The sequence below is a fragment of the Borostomias antarcticus genome (assembly GCF_949987555.1).
Source record: "Borostomias antarcticus genome assembly, chromosome: 18".
NCBI lineage: Eukaryota > Metazoa > Chordata > Actinopteri > Stomiiformes > Stomiidae > Borostomias > Borostomias antarcticus.
In genome coordinates this window covers 4,983,338-5,001,839 of record NC_140251.1, presented here as the reverse complement: position 1 = coordinate 5,001,839, position 18,502 = coordinate 4,983,338, and the positions used below count along the sequence as shown (strand labels likewise).

The 18,502-nt window shown below is 46.7% G+C and overlaps 1 protein-coding gene across 1 annotated transcript in view; it reads left to right on the top strand.

Annotated features, from left to right (window-relative positions):
- Positions 1-18,502, top strand: part of shank3a (SH3 and multiple ankyrin repeat domains 3a) — a gene marked incomplete at both ends in the record, with an annotated part of 197,232 nt that overhangs the window by 108,026 nt on the left and 70,704 nt on the right. Inside the window, 2 exons of the mRNA XM_084453217.1 lie at positions 3,571-3,752; positions 4,480-4,503. Coding sequence (XP_084309343.1) covers positions 3,571-3,752; positions 4,480-4,503 — 206 coding nt within the window. The remainder of the gene's footprint in view (positions 1-3,570; positions 3,753-4,479; positions 4,504-18,502) is intronic.

Genomic DNA, 18,502 nt, shown 5'->3' with positions numbered 1-18,502 from the left:
CAGGAATGTGAACTGTTTAAAAGAAATAAATTGCATATATATTTAATTGTATTATTTTATTCATTAAATTAATTTTAAAAAACTACTCTAAACTACTACTACTAAAAATTAATAAGCTTGGGATGCTACAATTATAAGATGAAAGTATCTGCTCTGCTCCACTAGTCTGACACTCAGATTGAATTGCTATTCAGATTCAGGGGCGGGAGCCAGGCTACTGATCCCAACAGGCACGAGAGTTTTTGTGGCGCCAATGAGTTCCACTGGTGACCAGACATACGCCACTGGCGAGGCATGGATGCGCCATCGGTGCCATCTAGTGGCCATTGGCGCTTTTGTCTTTTGTGGCATGCGTCGATCAGAGTGGCATGTGCCAGCCGGCAGTAGCACCGTTTGCGTCAGACGCCAGTGGCGTATAGTGGCATGCGTCAGACGCCAGTGGCGTATAGTGGCATGCGTCAGACGCCAGTGGCGTTTACAGTGGCATGCGTCAGACGCATGTGGCGTATAGTGGCATGCGTCAGACGCCAGTGGTGTTTACAGTGGCATGCGTCAGACGCCAGTGGCGTATAGTGGCATGCGTCAGACGCCAGTGGCGTTTACAGTGGCTTACTGTTGTGGCGACCGGCCGGTGTGTGCCAGCAAGGACACATAGGACGCGGATGGATGGTGGATGGATGACACTCACACATACACACACGCACACACAAACACACACAGCACCACCCCCATCTCGACCAGCCCAGCTGCAAGGAGCAATCAGGAGCTGCACCAGCATTGAGGCCCGGCCATGTTACATAGCTCTGTGTGTGTGTGTGTGCGTGTGTGTGTGTGTGTGTGCGCGTGTGTATGTGTGTGTGTGCGTGCGTGTGTGTGTGTATTTATAGATCTACCCAGAGGGGAACTAATGGCAGTAATCATACAGCCTAAAAGGGGGGAAATCATTTGTCACGAGTTTCCGTAATGGACCATCATTCTTCTGATTCCCTTACGCTGTTTCACAGCCCACCTCCACGCCCGCTGCCCTCTGCTACAGTGCACTATAGCAAACCACAAAGTACCATACCTTAAATAATATGTCTTGGTTTGTAATCAACATGTGGGAGTCATGAACATTTATACGCATTGCATGAAAATAGTGTGAAACGGGAAACGCCTGACACATGTACAATTACAAGATGGCCTGTCTGTTTGGAGAGCGTCGTGCAGCTTACTTCAAAATGGAGCTCTCTTCATGTTCACGTTTTGTGTGTGCTTTATCACCTTCATTTGCTTTCCTTTAACCATTTAATTTTCGTTTGCTACCTTGTCTCTCTCTCTCTCTCTCTCTCTCTCTCCCTCTCTCTCTCTCTCTCTCTCTCTCTCTCTCTCTCTGTGTGTGTGTGCTGTTGATGTTGTGTCCTGGGCTCAGGCATTAACATGCGGCAGCCATCTCTGCCTCTCTGTCCCTGTGGTAATTGGAAAGCCGTTAGCAAGCCGTTGTTTGGAAAGAGAGGAGGAAAGACAGAGGGATGAAGAGAGGGAGAAAGAGAGAGGGAGAGAGAGAGAGAGAGGGAGAGAGAGAGAGAGAGGAACAGAAATATTGGTGTGTCAAGATGGAGTGTCAAATGCATGAATGAAGAGTTTCTAGTGATTGATAAAGCAAGCAGAGGGAAGGCTGAGAGAGAGAGATAGAAAGAGAGAGAGGGGGGGATGGATGAGGACAGATAGGCAGGGATGGAGAGAGCAATGGAGAGAGTATAGATACACATACACACACACACACACACACACACACAGGCCATGAGGAACAAACATATTTTATGCTATCCTATGTCCTATATCATCAGTCCATATAAATCACTAAGAACTGTAAGTCCCAGTTTTTATGTGCTGTATAGCATGAACTGAGAGAGAGAGAGAGAGAGAGAGAGAGAGAGAGAGAGGAAGCATTAAGGAAACAGACAGGCAGACAGCAGAGTGATAAAGAATGAATCACGTGCGTGCACCTACACACACACACACACACACAACAGCAGCAACAGCAGCCGCAATAGAGGCAGAAGAAGTGATGAATGAAGACTAGGAGGAGCTCAGTCTCTGCTGTATTATAATTCGCCACCAGACTGAGAGAGAGAGAGAGAGAGAGAGAGAGGAATCAGAGGGAGGGAGAGAGAGGCAGGGAGATAGAGAGAGATAGAGAGAGAGGAATCAGAGGAAGGGAGAGAGAGGCAGAGAGAGAGAGAAGGGGGGAGAAGGTGATTCAAGGCAAATGGAAGGAAGGGAGGGAGGGAGGAGGAAGAGGGGGTGGAGCACCAGCACAATTAAGCCAAACGGGCCCCCCCTCCCTTCCACACACACAGACAGACACACACACAACCTGCCTCAGGGAACCATGGCGCATGCACACGCGCAGGCAGGGGGAGATCAATCGTGTTGTGGGGAGTGCGTGCCCGTGTGTACTGTACTGTATGTGTGTGTGTCTGTGTGTGTGTATGCATGTGTGTGTGTGTGTGTGTGTGGTGCGTGCCTGCCAGTGTGTGTGTGCGTGTGTGTGTGTGCGTGCGTGTGCATGCGCGTGTGTGTGCCAGCGACGTGTGTAAGCGACATGCTGTCAGTTGCGTATGTTACACTAGTGAAGGTGTAGTGGTTAGCAGCGACGGAGGAGTGTGTGTGGTGGGGGAGGGAGGGAGGTGGGGGGGGGGGGGGGCTCTGCATGCGTGTGTCGATGTGTGCGTGCGGGTAGAATGCTCATAGTGGGCTCCGGGCGTGCGAGAGTGAGCGAGCCGTCCGAGGGGAGAGCGGAGCCGGCGGTAGCAGCAGCAGCAGGAGCAGCAGCAGCGTCGGAGGAGGAGGAGACCGTGCGCGAGCGAGCGAGCATGTGTGTGTGAGGGGCGGAGAGAGGAGAGGAGGAGGAGGAGGAGAGCCAGACGCGGCCGCGACGGGGCTCCCGGGAGAAGGAGCGGGAGTCTGGGAGCAGACCCAGCCTCTCTCTTTCCCCCCTCCCCCGCGGCAGCAGGAGAACCGGGACCCGGGGACGAGTCGGGATCTGTAGCCCAAACCCGGAGCCGCTTGAGCCCTGGGCAGAAGCAGGGATCTTTCCCCCCTCTCTCCGAGGGGAGGGCTGTGCTGGAGACCCCAACTCTGGATATGCTGGACTCAGGGGGGTGGGGGGGCTTCCAGACGGATCTGAGAGACAGAGGCAGAGAGAGGAAGAATTCTGTTCGCGTTAATCATCAACGTTTCTGCTCTCACCTCGGCTAGGACACGGGGGAGCGGAGAGAGACGGAGGGCTAGAGGGAGGGGGTTCAGGGGGAGTGTGTGTTCTGTAAAGGAGTAAGAGAAGGGATCAGAAGAAGAAGAAGAAGGAGAGAGGGAGAGGGGGATTTGGAGGAGTGCCCTCTCCTCTCATGACTCCACCAGAGACATCTGTCTGTCTGACCGTTGACCACTGACCGACCAGCAAGGACAGGCCTTTGTCAAAACCGCCCCCGGCCACCATAGCAGCCGGGGGGCGACCATGTCGGTGACCACGGGCTTCAGCTACCAGCTCCCTGGCATCACCACGGTAACCTATGTGTTTGTTTACAGCCCCGGAGCGGTGCAGAGGGACCCCAGCCCGCCCCTCCACGCCCCTTCCTCGCTGGCCGCCACACACGGGCCCAAGAGGAAACTCTACAGCGCCGTCCCGGGACGGACGTTCATCGTGGTCAAGCCCCACACCCCGCAGGGCGAGGGGGAGATCCAGCTGAATCGGGGAGAGAGGGTCAAAGGTGAGTGAGTAACCCCCCCCCTTCTCACTAGTGTCTTTCACCCAGTATTTAACTCTTTTAAAGTCACTAACGGCTTAGCCTAGCTGCATTAGCACTAGCCGCTAGCTGCTGTCATTTCCTCCTGTTGTTGCCGGGGCGGGGGCCGGGTCAGTGTGAGGCGGAGAGATTGCGCTGTTGTTCGGGGGACAGTCCCGCGGGGCATCTGGCGACAACGTCGTGACAGAATATCAACGTTGTGACAGAATATCAACGTCGTGACAGAATATCGGCCGGTGCAGAGGTGTCTCTTCATTAGCCATGCTGCTACTTGATTCCCTAGCAGGGAACAGGGTGAGTCTTTTAAAACCAACTCCCGGTCTGATCCGCTGCTGGGCGGTGCTTCGTCATCTGGCGAGTCGTCTCGCCGAGCGAGCCTCCCTCCGGCCAAACACACGGATCATCCGGTACACCCCACTCTGGCTCGGTGCAGGGCTTTCATATCCCCGCTCATTCTGTTACATACCACGCTCACCACTCCATGCGCTGCAGATAGGGGATTACATCATTTCACAAAGTGCTTTCAAACTCATCTTAATGCGAACAATGTGTCAAATGCTTTTTGTGTTTTTGTTGCCGTTTTGCTTACCTTCAGCTTATTGCACGTGTTTGTTCTCTGTGGGCCGTGGCTGTGGTTTCATGTGTGTGTTTGTGTGTGTGTTCTCTTATCTCCATCCATGCCTCGCTGCAGAATATGACTCTAATGGCGTAGAAGGTAAACCATCCATCTCGCTCTTCTCCCCCTCACTTTGTCTGACTCTGTCCCACACACCCCTGTGTCTGGCCCCTGGCTCCTGCACCTTCACACACCCCTGTGTCTGGCCCCTGCACCTCCTGTGGTCGGCTCCTGGACCTGGGTGAAATCCACACATCCCTCCTTCCTCCCTTCAAGGAATCATACGTCTGCTAATGTTGGAAACATGTCATATGTACTAAGCAGGACTGTTGAAACGTCCTGTTTTAATCTCATACGCTCGAGAGAAATTAGCAGGGGTGTGGATTCACACAGGTCCAGAGCAACTTAGTTGTCGGTATGCATACACAAACTGTCCTTCCTCCTCAGAGTGGCTCTATTACTTGTGTGTGTGTGTGTGTATGTGTGTGTGTGTGTATGTGTGTGTGTATGTGTGTGTGTGTCGTATGTACAGTATAGAGGAGTCCAGATCAAAATTGACCTCATGCCCCCGACACTCAGAGACGTACAGATGAACAGTGGGGCTGGGAGGCTAGAGGTCAATCTGGCAAGAAGGGTTGTGTACACCAGCTCCGCTGTTGGGTATATTGTACACTGTATTTGTTGGGTACACTGTATTTGTATATATGCTGTATATACTGTAACTATGTTCGGTACATTATATATGTGGGTATATAGATATACCTAACATACAACAAGCTCAGTATCATCCTTGACAATCCTTTTTTCCCCAACCCCCCACACCTTTCTCAGTGGTGTATAGAGGAGTACCGCCCACCCCCTCCTATTCCAATCCCCAGTGTCAGATCCCTGGCGGCCCTACACCTTGCCCAGTGACCCCTCCCCAGTATGCTCTGATGCTCTGGTACCCCCCTCCATCCTGTCCTCCAGACTGTCTGTCTACTTCATGTGAACGCTGCTGGACTGTGTACTGCCAGCGCATGAATGAGGTGTTGACTCATGTCCATACTAGGGCTGGGTATCGATTCGAATTTCAAGAATCGATTCGATTCCGATTCACAAGGTTTGGAATCGATTATCACGATTCGATTCGATTCAATATCGATTCGGTTAGTGTTACTAAAACCTGATTTTTTTTTAGCTGTACCCTTAATTACATGACTGCCAAGTTATGCAACACATCAATACTAGGGCTGGGTATCGATACTGATTTCCAAAAATGAATGAATGAATGAATCATTGAATGAATAAATGAACTATTCATTCCTTCATTTATTCATTAAATAAAAGATCGATTTTGGGATTCATGAATCGATTCTGAATCATTTGATTCAGAATCGATTCAGAATCGATGAATAAATTTTTTAAAGGACAATGCTCGTTTTTGACAACCTGGACCTTATTTACGACATATTATAAGACGTTTGACTCACCGAGATCACTTTGGTGTAGTTCGGAGGCCTGTAGAAGAAATTTTAAATCCAGCGCGAGCCAGTATATCCATGTAATGGCGGTGGTGGGGGCACTGAGAATGCAGTTTCTAAAAATCGTTTTTCTGCCGCGAAACGGTTGTTTTAATCAATCTGTCTTGATGAATCGCTAGTTGTGCTTACATAGAGAGCATAGGCCTGTTGTGGTATTTCACATGCCTCTGTAATATGATCTTTAGAAACGTCTTTAGACACGAAATAATGCGCACAGCGTGCTGGAGCAACGATTGCGCGCTGTGCGAATGCGTGCTGGAGCAAGTGAGGAAGCTATTTCGTTTCGAAAGACGTTTCGAAAGATCATGGCATGTGAAAACCACAACAGTTATGCTCTATGTAAGCACAACTAGCGATTCATCAAGACAGATTGATGAAAACAACCGTTTCGCGGCAGAAAATAGATTTTTAGAAACTGCATTCTCAGTGCCCCGACCACCGCCATTACACAGACGCTATGATGAGGCGTGATGACGAGTTCCGGTGCTTTTGGAACCAACAGGCTTCCTAGCGCATACTGCCTGTATGCGTTCCCCGTATTGTAACTGGCCCACACTCTCTCTCTAGTGCTGCAGTGTTGCCCCTGTGGGGTAACAGAACACGTGGCCTTGTGATGCCATTGTCACACTCCGGCCAGTGACGCCGTCTGTATTGCGTAACGCTAACCCGCATGACAGCTACTATAGTGCACAGACCTTAGTCTCGTTCCCATGTGTTCCGGTGACAGAAAATGAATACCTCATTCAATCACAAACAGGAAAAGACAGTATTCCCTCTGCCGACAGAGAAGCGGTTTTCCTCACACGTGACTCTGTAGTTTAAGTCTGTGTGCTCTGTGGTTTAAGTCTGTGTGCTGACTCTGTGGTTTAAGTCTGTGTGCTCTGTGGTGTAAGTCTGTGTGCTCTGTGGTGAAAGTCTGTGTGCTCTGTGGTTGAAGTCTGTGTGCTCTGTGGTTTAAGTCTGTGTGCTCTGTGGTTGAAGTCTGTGTGCTCTATGGTTGAAGTCTGTGTGCTCTGTGGTTGAAGTCTGTGTGCTCTGTGGTTTAAGTCTGTATGATCTGTGGTTTAAGTCTGTATGATCTGTGGTTTAAGTATGTGTGCTCTGTGGTTGAAGTCTGTATGATCTGTGGTTTAAGTCTGTGTGCTCTGTGGTTTAAGTCTGTGTGCTCTGTGGTTGAAGTCTGTGTGCTCTATGGTTGAAGTCTGTGTGCTCTGTGGTTGAAGTCTGTGTGCTCTATGGTTTAAGTCTGTGTGCTCTGTGGTTGAAGTCTGTGTGCTCTGTGGTTTAAGTCTGTATGATCTGTGGTTTAAGTCTGTGTGCTCTGTGGTTGAAGTCTGTATGATCTGTGGTTTAAATCTGTGTGCTCTGTGGTTTAAATCTGTGTGCTCTGTGGTTTAAGTCTGTGTGCTCTGTGGTTTAAGTCTGTGTGCTCTGTGGTTTAAGTCTGTGTGCTCTGTGGTTGAAGTCTGTGTGATCTGTGGTTTAAGTCTGTGTGCTCTGTGGTTTAGGTCTGTATGATCTGTGGTTTAAGTCTGTGTGCTCTGTGTGCTGGCCTACTGTGTGTTAGCTGCGAGGAGAGACCGGCCGCGCACAGGCTAGGCCAGCACCTCCTCTGATGGATGTATGACCCCTGCTTTGATCCATAATGCATTTCAACTAATCTGCATTCATAAATGGATGAGTTGCTAATAGTAATAGAGCTCATTTAACTCTGGAGGAAGATGGGAGGGAGTGTGTGGAGAGAGGGGTCTCTCTCTCTCCCTCTCTCTCTCGCTCTTTTTTTTTTTTCTCTCTCTGTCTCTCTCTGTTCACTCATCTATGGTAGAACAGTAAAGCTCATCTACAAAAGATTGTCAGGGGATGATGATAGATGTTTCCCATTATTGTCTTTTTATTTGTATGAGTGTGTCAGTGTGTGTGTGCTTGTGTGTGTGTCTGTGTGTGTGTGTGTGTGTGTGTGTCCCACCTGGGACTAACCTCCACTCACTCATCTCTCTTTTTGGCCCTCTTTCATCCCTTGTTCCTCAAAGCTGAAGAGAATGTATGTGAGGAGCAGGCATGAGGTAGATCTTTATAGCATGTCGGTCAGTGTGTATCACCAAAATTAGCTTCGTAGTAGCCTGAGGGATTTAAAGTCTGTTGGCGTCTCTGGAAGCAGACAGTCCTCGCCATGAGTGCTGAGAGTGTGAAGGTTTGACAGCATTGTATGAGTACAGTAGTTCACTCCATTGATGTTTCATTACTTCCAGGGAAGACTATTGATGAATGTGTTTTGCATATGAATGTCACCTTCAGCAGTCGGTAATAGGAGCTAAGTAAACAAAGTATGAATTTGAGTCTATGGAGAGACTGAAGGTTATTAACTATCTACCCTGGATCAGTCTGTAGCTCAGTGCTGGGAGTCTGTAGTTTTGTACAGTACATGGATTCATATGAACCTGCCTATGTCTGTTTATCTCTCTCCTGTAGAGAGTGGTATCTCTCAGGGTTCAGAAGGTAAAGGCCATTTCTCTACGCCTCCCTTCACCCACTGCACATGGCCTATACAGAGCTGACAAAACATTCACAGGCAACTACAGTCTGATTTGCATTCCAGCAAGTATCCCCAACGTCATCTGTAGACTTCAACACTTCGGTAGAGCATACAGTAGTTATAACCAGGCAAGTTTGCAGAACGTGTCCATATCGGCAGTTGAGAATCAGCATAAACCAGCTGTAGAACACTAATTAGCCAGCTCCACATGTAGCTCTAGTACTGAAGTTAAAAAAAAGTGTTGATGAATAGGACTGTGTGGACAATGAATAGGACTGTGTGGACCTCCCTGGAGAACATCTTCTCAGTCTCAGACATTTTCATTGTAACTGGCGGTAGTTGTGTAGCACCATCGCAGGCTAGCGTCTGTGGGCTCTCTTTTTCCTTCCACCCTCCCTCTCTGTCTCCATCTTCTTTTGTGGCGCCTCAAGCTGCAGACACTCAACCTGATGAGCACAAGCAAGAAGGTAAACATGGCTCCGGTCCTTTTTATCGTGGTTCTTCTAGACACTAGGAGAGTGGAGCCCAGGAGAGAACTGTTCTTCTAGACACTAGAGGAGTGGAGCCCAGAATAGAACTGTTCTACTAGACACTAGGGGAGTGGAGCCCAGGAGAGAACTGTTCTACTAGACACTAGAGGAGTGGAGCCCAGAATAGAACTGTTCTACTAGACACTAGGGGAGTGGAGCCCAGGAGAGAACTGTTCTACTAGACACTAGGGGGGTGGAGCCCAGGAGAGAACTGTTCTACTAGACACTAGGGGGGTGGAGCCCAGGAGAGAACTGTTCTACTAGACACTAGGGGGGGGGAGGCCAGGAGAGAACTGTTCTACTAGACACTAGGGGGGTGGAGGCCAGGAGAGAACTGTTCTACTAGACACTAGGGGGGGGAGGCCAGGAGAGAACTGTTCTACTAGACACTAGGGGGGGGGAGGCCAGGAGAGAACTGTTCTACTAACTAGACACTAGGGGGGTGGAGCCCAGGAGAGAACTGTTCTACTAGACACTAGGGGGGTGGAGCCCAGGAGAGAACTGTTCTACTAGACACTAGGGGGGGGGAGGCCAGGAGAGAACTGTTCTACTAGACACTAGGGGGGGGGAGGCCAGGAGAGAACTGTTCTACTAGACACTAGGGGGGTGGAGGCCAGGAGAGAACTGTTCTACTAGACACTAGGGGGGGGAGGCCAGGAGAGAACTGTTCTACTAGACACTAGGGGGGGGGAGGCCAGGAGAGAACTGTTCTACTAACTAGACACTAGGGGGGTGGAGCCCAGGAGAGAACTGTTCTACTAGACACTAGGGGGGTGGAGCCCAGGAGAGGACGGGACAGTGATTTTAGGACACAATGGAAGTCATCGTGGAAGCCAGCTGTTCGTCAGCTTGGCTCTCCCACTGCGCCGGGCGCCTCCAGAGCCTGGCGCCCCGTGACATCACTGTCTAGTTCTTCCCATGCCTGGTGTCGTCCAGTCCAGCTCCTGCTGTATTTGAACCTGAGCCTTTAGTGCCAACCCAGCCCAATCGTGTAGCTTAATATACTACATACTGCTCACAGCTATCCCATAATATAGTTACCTAATATAGTTGCCTGAATTCATTCATTGGTGTCTGACTGCGTACTTCTACAGCTGCCTTGGGGCAGTGTTAAAACTGTGGCCACTGGCCAGTGAGTCTGTCACAGCCTGTCATACGGCCAGGTTATGAAGCTGGTCCCCGAGATGCTCGGTCCGTCAGATAAGCCTCTCGGTCTGCTCCTCCACCAGCCAGCCAGCGGTCATCTGATCCGCTCATCACGCTGGTGTGTTTTAATGTGTGAGTGTGCAGGGACCGAATCAATACACGTACAGTACATACAGTAGAGATTCAGCGAGGTGTGTGCATGTGTGTTTAAAGAGGGGCAGTGTGTGTGTGTGTGTGTATCTGTGTGTGTGCATCTGTGTGTGTGTGTGTGTGTGTGTGTGTGTGTGAATGATAATCTCTTGGTTACATCGTCGGCAGGACACTAGTGTGTCCCCGCTCACCTTAACCCCCTCTCCTTCTCTCCCTCCATCCTTCTCTCCCTCTCCATCTTCCCCTCCATCTTCCTCTCTTCCTCTCTCCCTCTCTCTGTCTGTGCATCTCCATCCTTATCCCTTCATATCTGTCATCCCTCCATCTCCTATGTCATCCAGTCTAATCCATCGCCTCTCTCTCTCTTTCTCTATCTCTCTCTTTTTCTCTTACTCTCTCTCCCTCTCTCTCTCTCTCTCTCTCAATCTCTTTTGGGTGTAATCTGATCTCATCAACAGAATGGACACCTCTCAATAGGCCACTTACTGTCACCATGGTAACAGTCAGGGAAAAGTCACCCAGTCAAGCCCTGATAGTGCTTGCATACACACACACACACACACACACACACAGCGCTCGAAATTAAGGTGTCCCGTTGTCCCGAGGACAATAAATATAGCACCTGGTACACAAAGATACAATGTCTGGGACAATTCTGGGACAGTAAAGAAAATAACACACCCGGGACACAAAGATATGGTGTCTGGGACAATAGTATTACGTTTGTGTCATAGGGTATTCATTTATATTATACGATTTTAATTGTTAGATGTTCACATTCGAAAAACGGGATGCACACCGCTATGCGCTGTCACACACTTGACGTGCAAAAAGTCTGAGGTGAACACAACTCATTGCTCGACTGCTGTAGGTAGGTTGGCAATGTCAACTTTCTCTATTTCATTACTTTCAAACATGTAAAAAAGTGGAAAATTTAATATGAGTGTTATGTAGACTATAACTGTTGATTGTGATTTTATAAAAGTGTTATGAAAATGTTATACCATGATCATGAATGGTTATCGACTTCCAATGTTGCATGGAATGTATGCTAGCTGTCTATACTATACTACTGTAGTTAGCTAACTAGATAGATTAGCGAACAGTCCATATAAAGTACATTCGGAGCGTATACTGTATGTCCCATTCACTAGTGTTGCGTGAAGTTAGGGACATTTCTGGAAAGTGAATTTGTTAACCACAAATTCACCCAGCAACCAACTGCTCACGGGCGTTCCAGTATTCAACTAACATCAGTGTCTTTATTATTGGTCATATTGGTCAGAAAGCCCACCTAAACTTTGAATAAGTTCATGATGAGAAAAAGGAAGGGTGGCAGTGCCAGTGCAGACATACGAGAGTTTTTGGGCAGCCACAGAAAAGACGAAAAGTAAGTTGAGAGCAGTAACGTACAGTAAGTCTAATGTTACCAGTCAGATGATAGAAGTGTTCTTTGGTAGGTTACAAAAGACAAGTCAATGTTTCTTGATATAATAGTCACTTCAATTCAGATCAGAAATGGTTGGTAGGCTGCCGGAGCAAGAAACACCACTTGTTTCTTTCATGCTCTGGTGTGTTCAGAGTAACATTAACGAGAGAGAGGGAGAGAGAAGATGAGGATGGAGACCGGACAGGGTGTGAGGTGAGTGAGAGATTTGGTCCTCCCCCAGGGGTTAACTCCATGGTTACGGGCTTGGTGGAATATTCCTCCCATGAGTCCCATCCATCTCCTTCCCATTCACTTAATCTACCCAACACTGTAGTAAGCTAGCCAGATGGACAGCTTCTAGTGCTGCTAGTGCTGGCATAGAATCTCAATCGGATTACATTTTGTCGGTTCTAAATGTATTTCATTATTTCATTGTATATAATTAAAATGAATGCAAATTAATTGCAGAAACGTTCAATATTTTATATGTTTAATGACATCAGTAACAAGTTATAGCTAGTAAGCTAACGTTAGCTAGCAACAAAATCATGGTCACAAAATGTTGTTATCGAAACAGACAGGCTTATGTCCTAGATAGAATATCTAACGTTACACTTCACAGCTGAATAGTCTATTTGTGTTCATTTCTTATGTTTAAATTTCCTGGACGCATGTTAAATCTGTGTCTTTATTATTTGGCCACAACATTAGCAGAACTGAGTGCGAGTGAGTGAGTGAGTGAGTGAGTGAGTGAGTGAGTGAGTGAGTGAGTGAGTGAGTGAGTGAGTGAGTGAGTGAGTGAGTGAGTGAGAAATGAGTGTGACATCATTATTATCGTTTTAGGACAGTTCTGCATAATAGCCTACTGAGTGACTGCTCAAAGAGCAGGAAAGAGCAAATCCAGGATATGGGAACATAAACTTACATTAAGATACATTTTGTGGTGAATCAAACCATATTCATGAAGAAGCCTAGTGCATTTTTTTTTTTAAGTGATAGCTCTATATCACAAATCTAGGCCATAAGCCTACAGTAGGCCTACTGATATAATATTGCACTTTTTTCTTTTTACTGTTGAGGCGGGATAGTCGAAGCAAAGGTCAAATATTATTTGACATCCCTATTTGATAGATAGATTAATTGATAGGTAGATTGCTTTATTGATAGACAGACAGATGGATAAAACTAACACACCTTAATGATCCCCAGGAATGGACTAACAGCTATATTATATAGCTTAACACAAAACAATGTGCATTAAATACGTAATTATAAAAAAAACTTGTTATAAAAACCTATCAATAAAAAGACTAGCCAACATATTAATGAAAATGTGTGCCTCATGCACATACATAACTTGTTCAGTTGGGTCAAGAGGTAACCTATACTGTTACTATTATTGTAATATTGTAATATATATTATGCATTCGTTTTGCCTCAACTCAGTTTGGGACAATGGTTTTTAAGTCTGGGACAGTTGAAAGTAGAATCCGGGACAGTCGTGGGATACTGAGGAAAAAGTTAACCGAGAGCCCTGCACACACACACATACACACGCACACACAGGCACGCGCTCACGCACACACCCACGCATGCACACACACACACACACACACACAAACACCCCCCGTTTTACCTGAATGGTGAAACGAATGCACATTTAGGACATCTTTCTCCTCAACTAGGCAACACAAACACCATAATCCTGTATTACCTCGTATACATACTCAGACACACACACACACACACACACACACACACAAGCTAACACACAAACACAACATGCACCTCCCCGAAACGCCATTATTAATATTGCAGACAGCCATGAAAATGGAACCAGCGTAAATACCGTTGAGATTAGACATTCACAAACATGATTAATGGGCTCTGGCTGCACCAGCGTGTGCAGAATATTAACACTGCTATAGGCAGTAAAGGATACCTGGAACAGCCTCACAAACATGAACACACACATATATACACACACACACACACACGCAGTGACCTAGCTTTGCACAGGCACAGAGAATAGCTAGGACCAGTTTTGATCACTAGGGAGATGCAGGACACACCGACCACCATCAACAGCATGAACACATGTCATACTGTAGTTTCACGGTGGTTGACCTACAGTATGCCTACGGTTGAACCTTCCAGTGTGCGTGTGTTCCTCTATTGAACGTTGCTCCATTTCATTTTCTCTACATGAATACTACAAATGCTTTGTAAATGGCTTACAAAATATTGTTGTTATAAAGTGTTACCAATTGTTCTAAAGCTGCTCTATTGTAATGGTGCACACACACACACACACACACACACACACACACACACACACACACACACACACACACACACACACACAGGGCAGTTATGGCTCAGGAGGTAGAAGTGGGTCATCCAATGATCATAGGGTTGACGGTTCAAATCCCTGCTCCTCCTGTCCACATGTCGAAGTGTCCTTGGGCAAGACACTGAACTCCAAATTGCTCCCAATGATTAGGCTAGCACCTTGCATGGCAGCTGCCACCATTGGTGTGTGATTGTGTGTGTGAATGGGTGAATGAGAGGCCATTGTAAAGTGCTTTGGGAAAGAAGCGCTATATAGCCTAAGTGTAGTCCATTTACCAAATACACACACACACACACACACACACACACACACACACACTGAGACACACACACAAACACACACACACACACACATACACACACACACACACACACACACACACTGAGACACACACACAACTGATTTGGACTGATTTCAAATCTTAAAAGACGCTCTGGACGCTCACTAGATAACGTTAGCTAGCTTAACACTAAAAATCGTTAGCTTAGCTAGCTTGCACACGGTTTAGCTAGCTCACTTGCATTGTTAGCTACGGTTTTAACGTCAGGTCTGGGGTTGGTGTGCAAGCTAAGTGAATTGACATAGGCTTATTGGATTGATGCCAAAGCTAGAAAGATGGTTTGGTCGCTAACTAGCTTGCACACTGTTTAGCTAACGTTAGCTGGCTTGAATTGTTAGCCACGGTTATAACGTCAGGTCTTGTTGGTGTGCAAGCTAATGCTGTGAATTGAAATAGGCTACTGTTGGCTAAGTTGGATTTGAATTGAGAAGCGGTTTATCTAATTTCAATAACATCACAAAATATGTTGGTGATTAAAAGTGCCAAACCAGTACAGTACAGTCTATTAATACCCTGAATGTACAGTATTGCTCTCCTTAATGTAGAATGATGAAGTGACACAGAGAGAGAGAGGAGGCAGCAGACATGAGCAAGGGACCCAAGAGTTACAGGTAATGGAAATATCAGTCAGCTTAATGTGTAGGATAAACCACTAATACTTGTATTTGTGGGTTGTATTTGTATTTCCCACCCCTTCTTTACCGAGTAGTATAATGATTGTGTGTCCAAATCAGCTCAGTGTATTCATAGATAGATACATTTTATTGATCCCTAAGGGGAAATTCCTGCCCCAAAATTCGCTCTTCGCGCAAAAACATTTTCTCCACTCTCCAACTCTGCACCCTCACTTTCAACTATAACTAGGCTCCCATGCAAACACACACACACACACACACACACAAAGACCACACGGCTCTATATTCTCTACACTTAAAAAGCATCTGGTCGTTACTTAGCAACAGGTCCAGCACATCACATCTCAGACCCATGGACTGTAGATGTTATAACATGTTATGTCATTTTATCAGTTACAAAAACAGCTCCTTCCACAAACAACCACACATTAACTGTATTGTTCCACAGAGTTGGGCCCCCTCTTCCTAGTGCATGTCACTTCGGATGAACTTAAATGTTATATTTAGACTGAGTGCCATTGTTAACTTCACACAGAGAATGCAAGGCAAATTAATTAGACAATATCTATGTGTGCTAGCAGCTCTAAGAAAGCTTGTGTGCATGTGCACAGGTATGTGTGTGTGTACGTATGTGTACGTAGGCGTGCGCGTGTGCACGTGCATGCGGCCATGCATGTGTGCCTGCAGGCGTGTGCTCGTGCATGCGTGTGTGTGTGAGTGAGCATGTGTGTACGTACTGTACAGTATGTGTGTGTGTATGCGCGTGCATGTGTGCATGCAGGTGTGCATGCGTGCAGGCTTTTGTGCATGTGTGTGTGTGTGTGTGGGTTTGTATCTGTGTTCAGCTGGCATTATTGTGCAAGTCATTACCTCCCACACGTTAGAAAAACATCATTCAAGTATTCAGCTCAGTGTTTCCTGTGGAACTGATCTCTTGGTGTGGTGGTGTGTGAAAAAAAGAGTCTGATTTCAAAACCAAAGTGGGGGATCGGAGACCGCCCTTCTTCCTCCCTTGTTCCTCTCTCCTGTCCCTTTCCTTATCCTCTCTCCTCTCTAGCGCTCCTCTCAACAACCTCTCTCTCTTCTCTCTCACCTGTGCCTCCACTCTGTGCCTGTGCCACAGTCCTGTCCTCTCCTACCACAATCCCTGCCTCTGCCTAAAAAAAACAATTAACTGAATAGTAAAGATGGCCTAACTTATCTCATAAGGCTGGTAAAGTCATAGAGTTTAACATGTAATTAATTACATGTAACTGGACGGGATCACTTAATAAATCGTATGGTTTATAGACATATTTTAATCAGATGTATTGTAGGTTACCATTATAACAGCAGCTGTAGATTTTGTTAAAAAGGTAAGCTAGTCTAAACATGCCTTAATAATGCTTTTTCTGTTGATTGTCACTTTTTAGGTGGCTGGAGGAACATTAACACAAGCTAGTGTTAGTTTAGCCAGCCAAAAAGACGGTCGCACAATCCATCAGGCAGCGCTGCGCCTGACTCGCAGAACCTGAAGCTGAAGTTGCAGAACCTACTCGCGCTTGTGGTGTATGTCTCCTTGACAACGCTCGCTTGAAGGGCTGACAGACAGACAGACAGCAGCGCGTAGCTCAAATGGAGCAGGCTCTGCTTCGGCTCAAACTGTACTTTCAGATAACGTTACGTAACATTAGCAACACAAGGCCAATTTATCATATTCATTTTTTACTTGTCCGATCAGACAACTGCATGAGGCATTCCTCTTGGCCGAACAGAGTTTACTGGTCCCTGGGAAGCGGGCAAAACTGTTAGCCTACAGGTAGCTTGCCTTGTTGCTTAATCCCCCCGATGTGAATCATGTCTAGTCAGCAATAACCTAGCCTACCTGACTGGTCTCATCATTCTCCTCTCTCTTCCTCTTCAATAACCTAGCCTACCTGACTGATCTCATCATTCTCCTCTCCCTTCCTCTTCAAAAATCGTCATATGTCCATCTGGAAAATTGTATTGATATATTAGGTTATAGGATCCGCTAGTTGTCATCAGGGAAAAACCAAAGGCTTTACCAACGTGCTTGAGATGGGCAGGAGCTGTCGGCACGTCTAACTGTAGCTATAACGGCACTTAGATTACTAACATAAATGTATTTTAGCTTGCATGGCATTTTGAGGAGTAGACCTATAGGTGAGAGCACCAGTGTTTGGCCCAATTCAAACACTGGTTAACACTATTGTTGTATTTGAGCGTCAATAGCCTACCTATCTTTCGTTGTAACCTCATGCCGCTCACTGAAGAAAAAATCCCTTCACGCGCCGAGTCTTCCGATCACCTCAGAAAGGAGCAGCATGGAGCGGCACAGAGCGCGTGGCCTATAGGCTCTTAATAGAGTCTTATTGAAAATAAATAGTCCTAATGTGGGCGCGACAGTGGTTTTGAAAGTGCATTTAGGCAGAAATATTTAGAAAGTTTAGGATGATTAATTTAAGACATATATAGCCTAATTTTTTGTATTATTGTTTTTTGTATCAAATGTTTGGTTTGGCGGCAAGGATCTTGCCATGGCGGTGCGCCAAGGCAAAACCTTACCAGCGGAAACGCTGCAGCTACCAGCTGTCGTAGTGAGATCGACATCCCCCCCCCCTCCTCTCTCTCTCTCTCTCTCACACACACACACACACACACACACACACACACACACACACATACATACACAGACTAATTGAAACTAATATTGGTTGTGCAAACACATAGATGCTTGTGTCCGTGTGTTTTCCTGTTAGCATCTGCGATGCTGTGAGTGGATCCAGTCCTCCAGTCCTGTCCTCTCCTCCCTTCCTCAGTCTCACAGAAAACCAGTAGAGTGAGACACCACAGGGTTGCCATGACATTAAGACAGTTTGACTTTAGCATGATCACCTCTTAATCACTTGTTTAGAAAGAAGATGCACTTGTGAGTTCTGGTGAGTAGTGGGACACCGACTTCCTACGTTAAATGCAATTATTGTAAGTTTCTTTGGATAAAAGTGTCTGCTAAAGGACTGTAATGTACTTAATGATGTCTTTCACAGAAATTGTGAGGATTGGTTATGCAGTGTTTATAAGATAAATACAGTAGCACAACAAAATGTGACAAATTGTGACCTGCAATTCTGTATTACCTCAACGATAACGAGAATTTAGAGTAACCGTGAGAGACGTTCTAGTTTGGTTTATGTTGTTTGATAGACTATAACGTTGAAAACAGATATAGAACAAGCAAAAGAGATGTAAGAAATACTGAAGTTCATACCCCTCGCTGTACTATGCATATCCAACTCCAATACCTGTCATGCTGCTAGCTGATACCCTTATCCCTCCCATTCCCTGCCTCTCTCCCAGACTGAGATCTACTCTGGCCTGCATTATACGACCTGTGTGTGTGTGCGTGTGTGTGTGTGTGTGTGTGTGTGTGTGTGCGTGCGTGCGTGCGTGTGAGCCTAA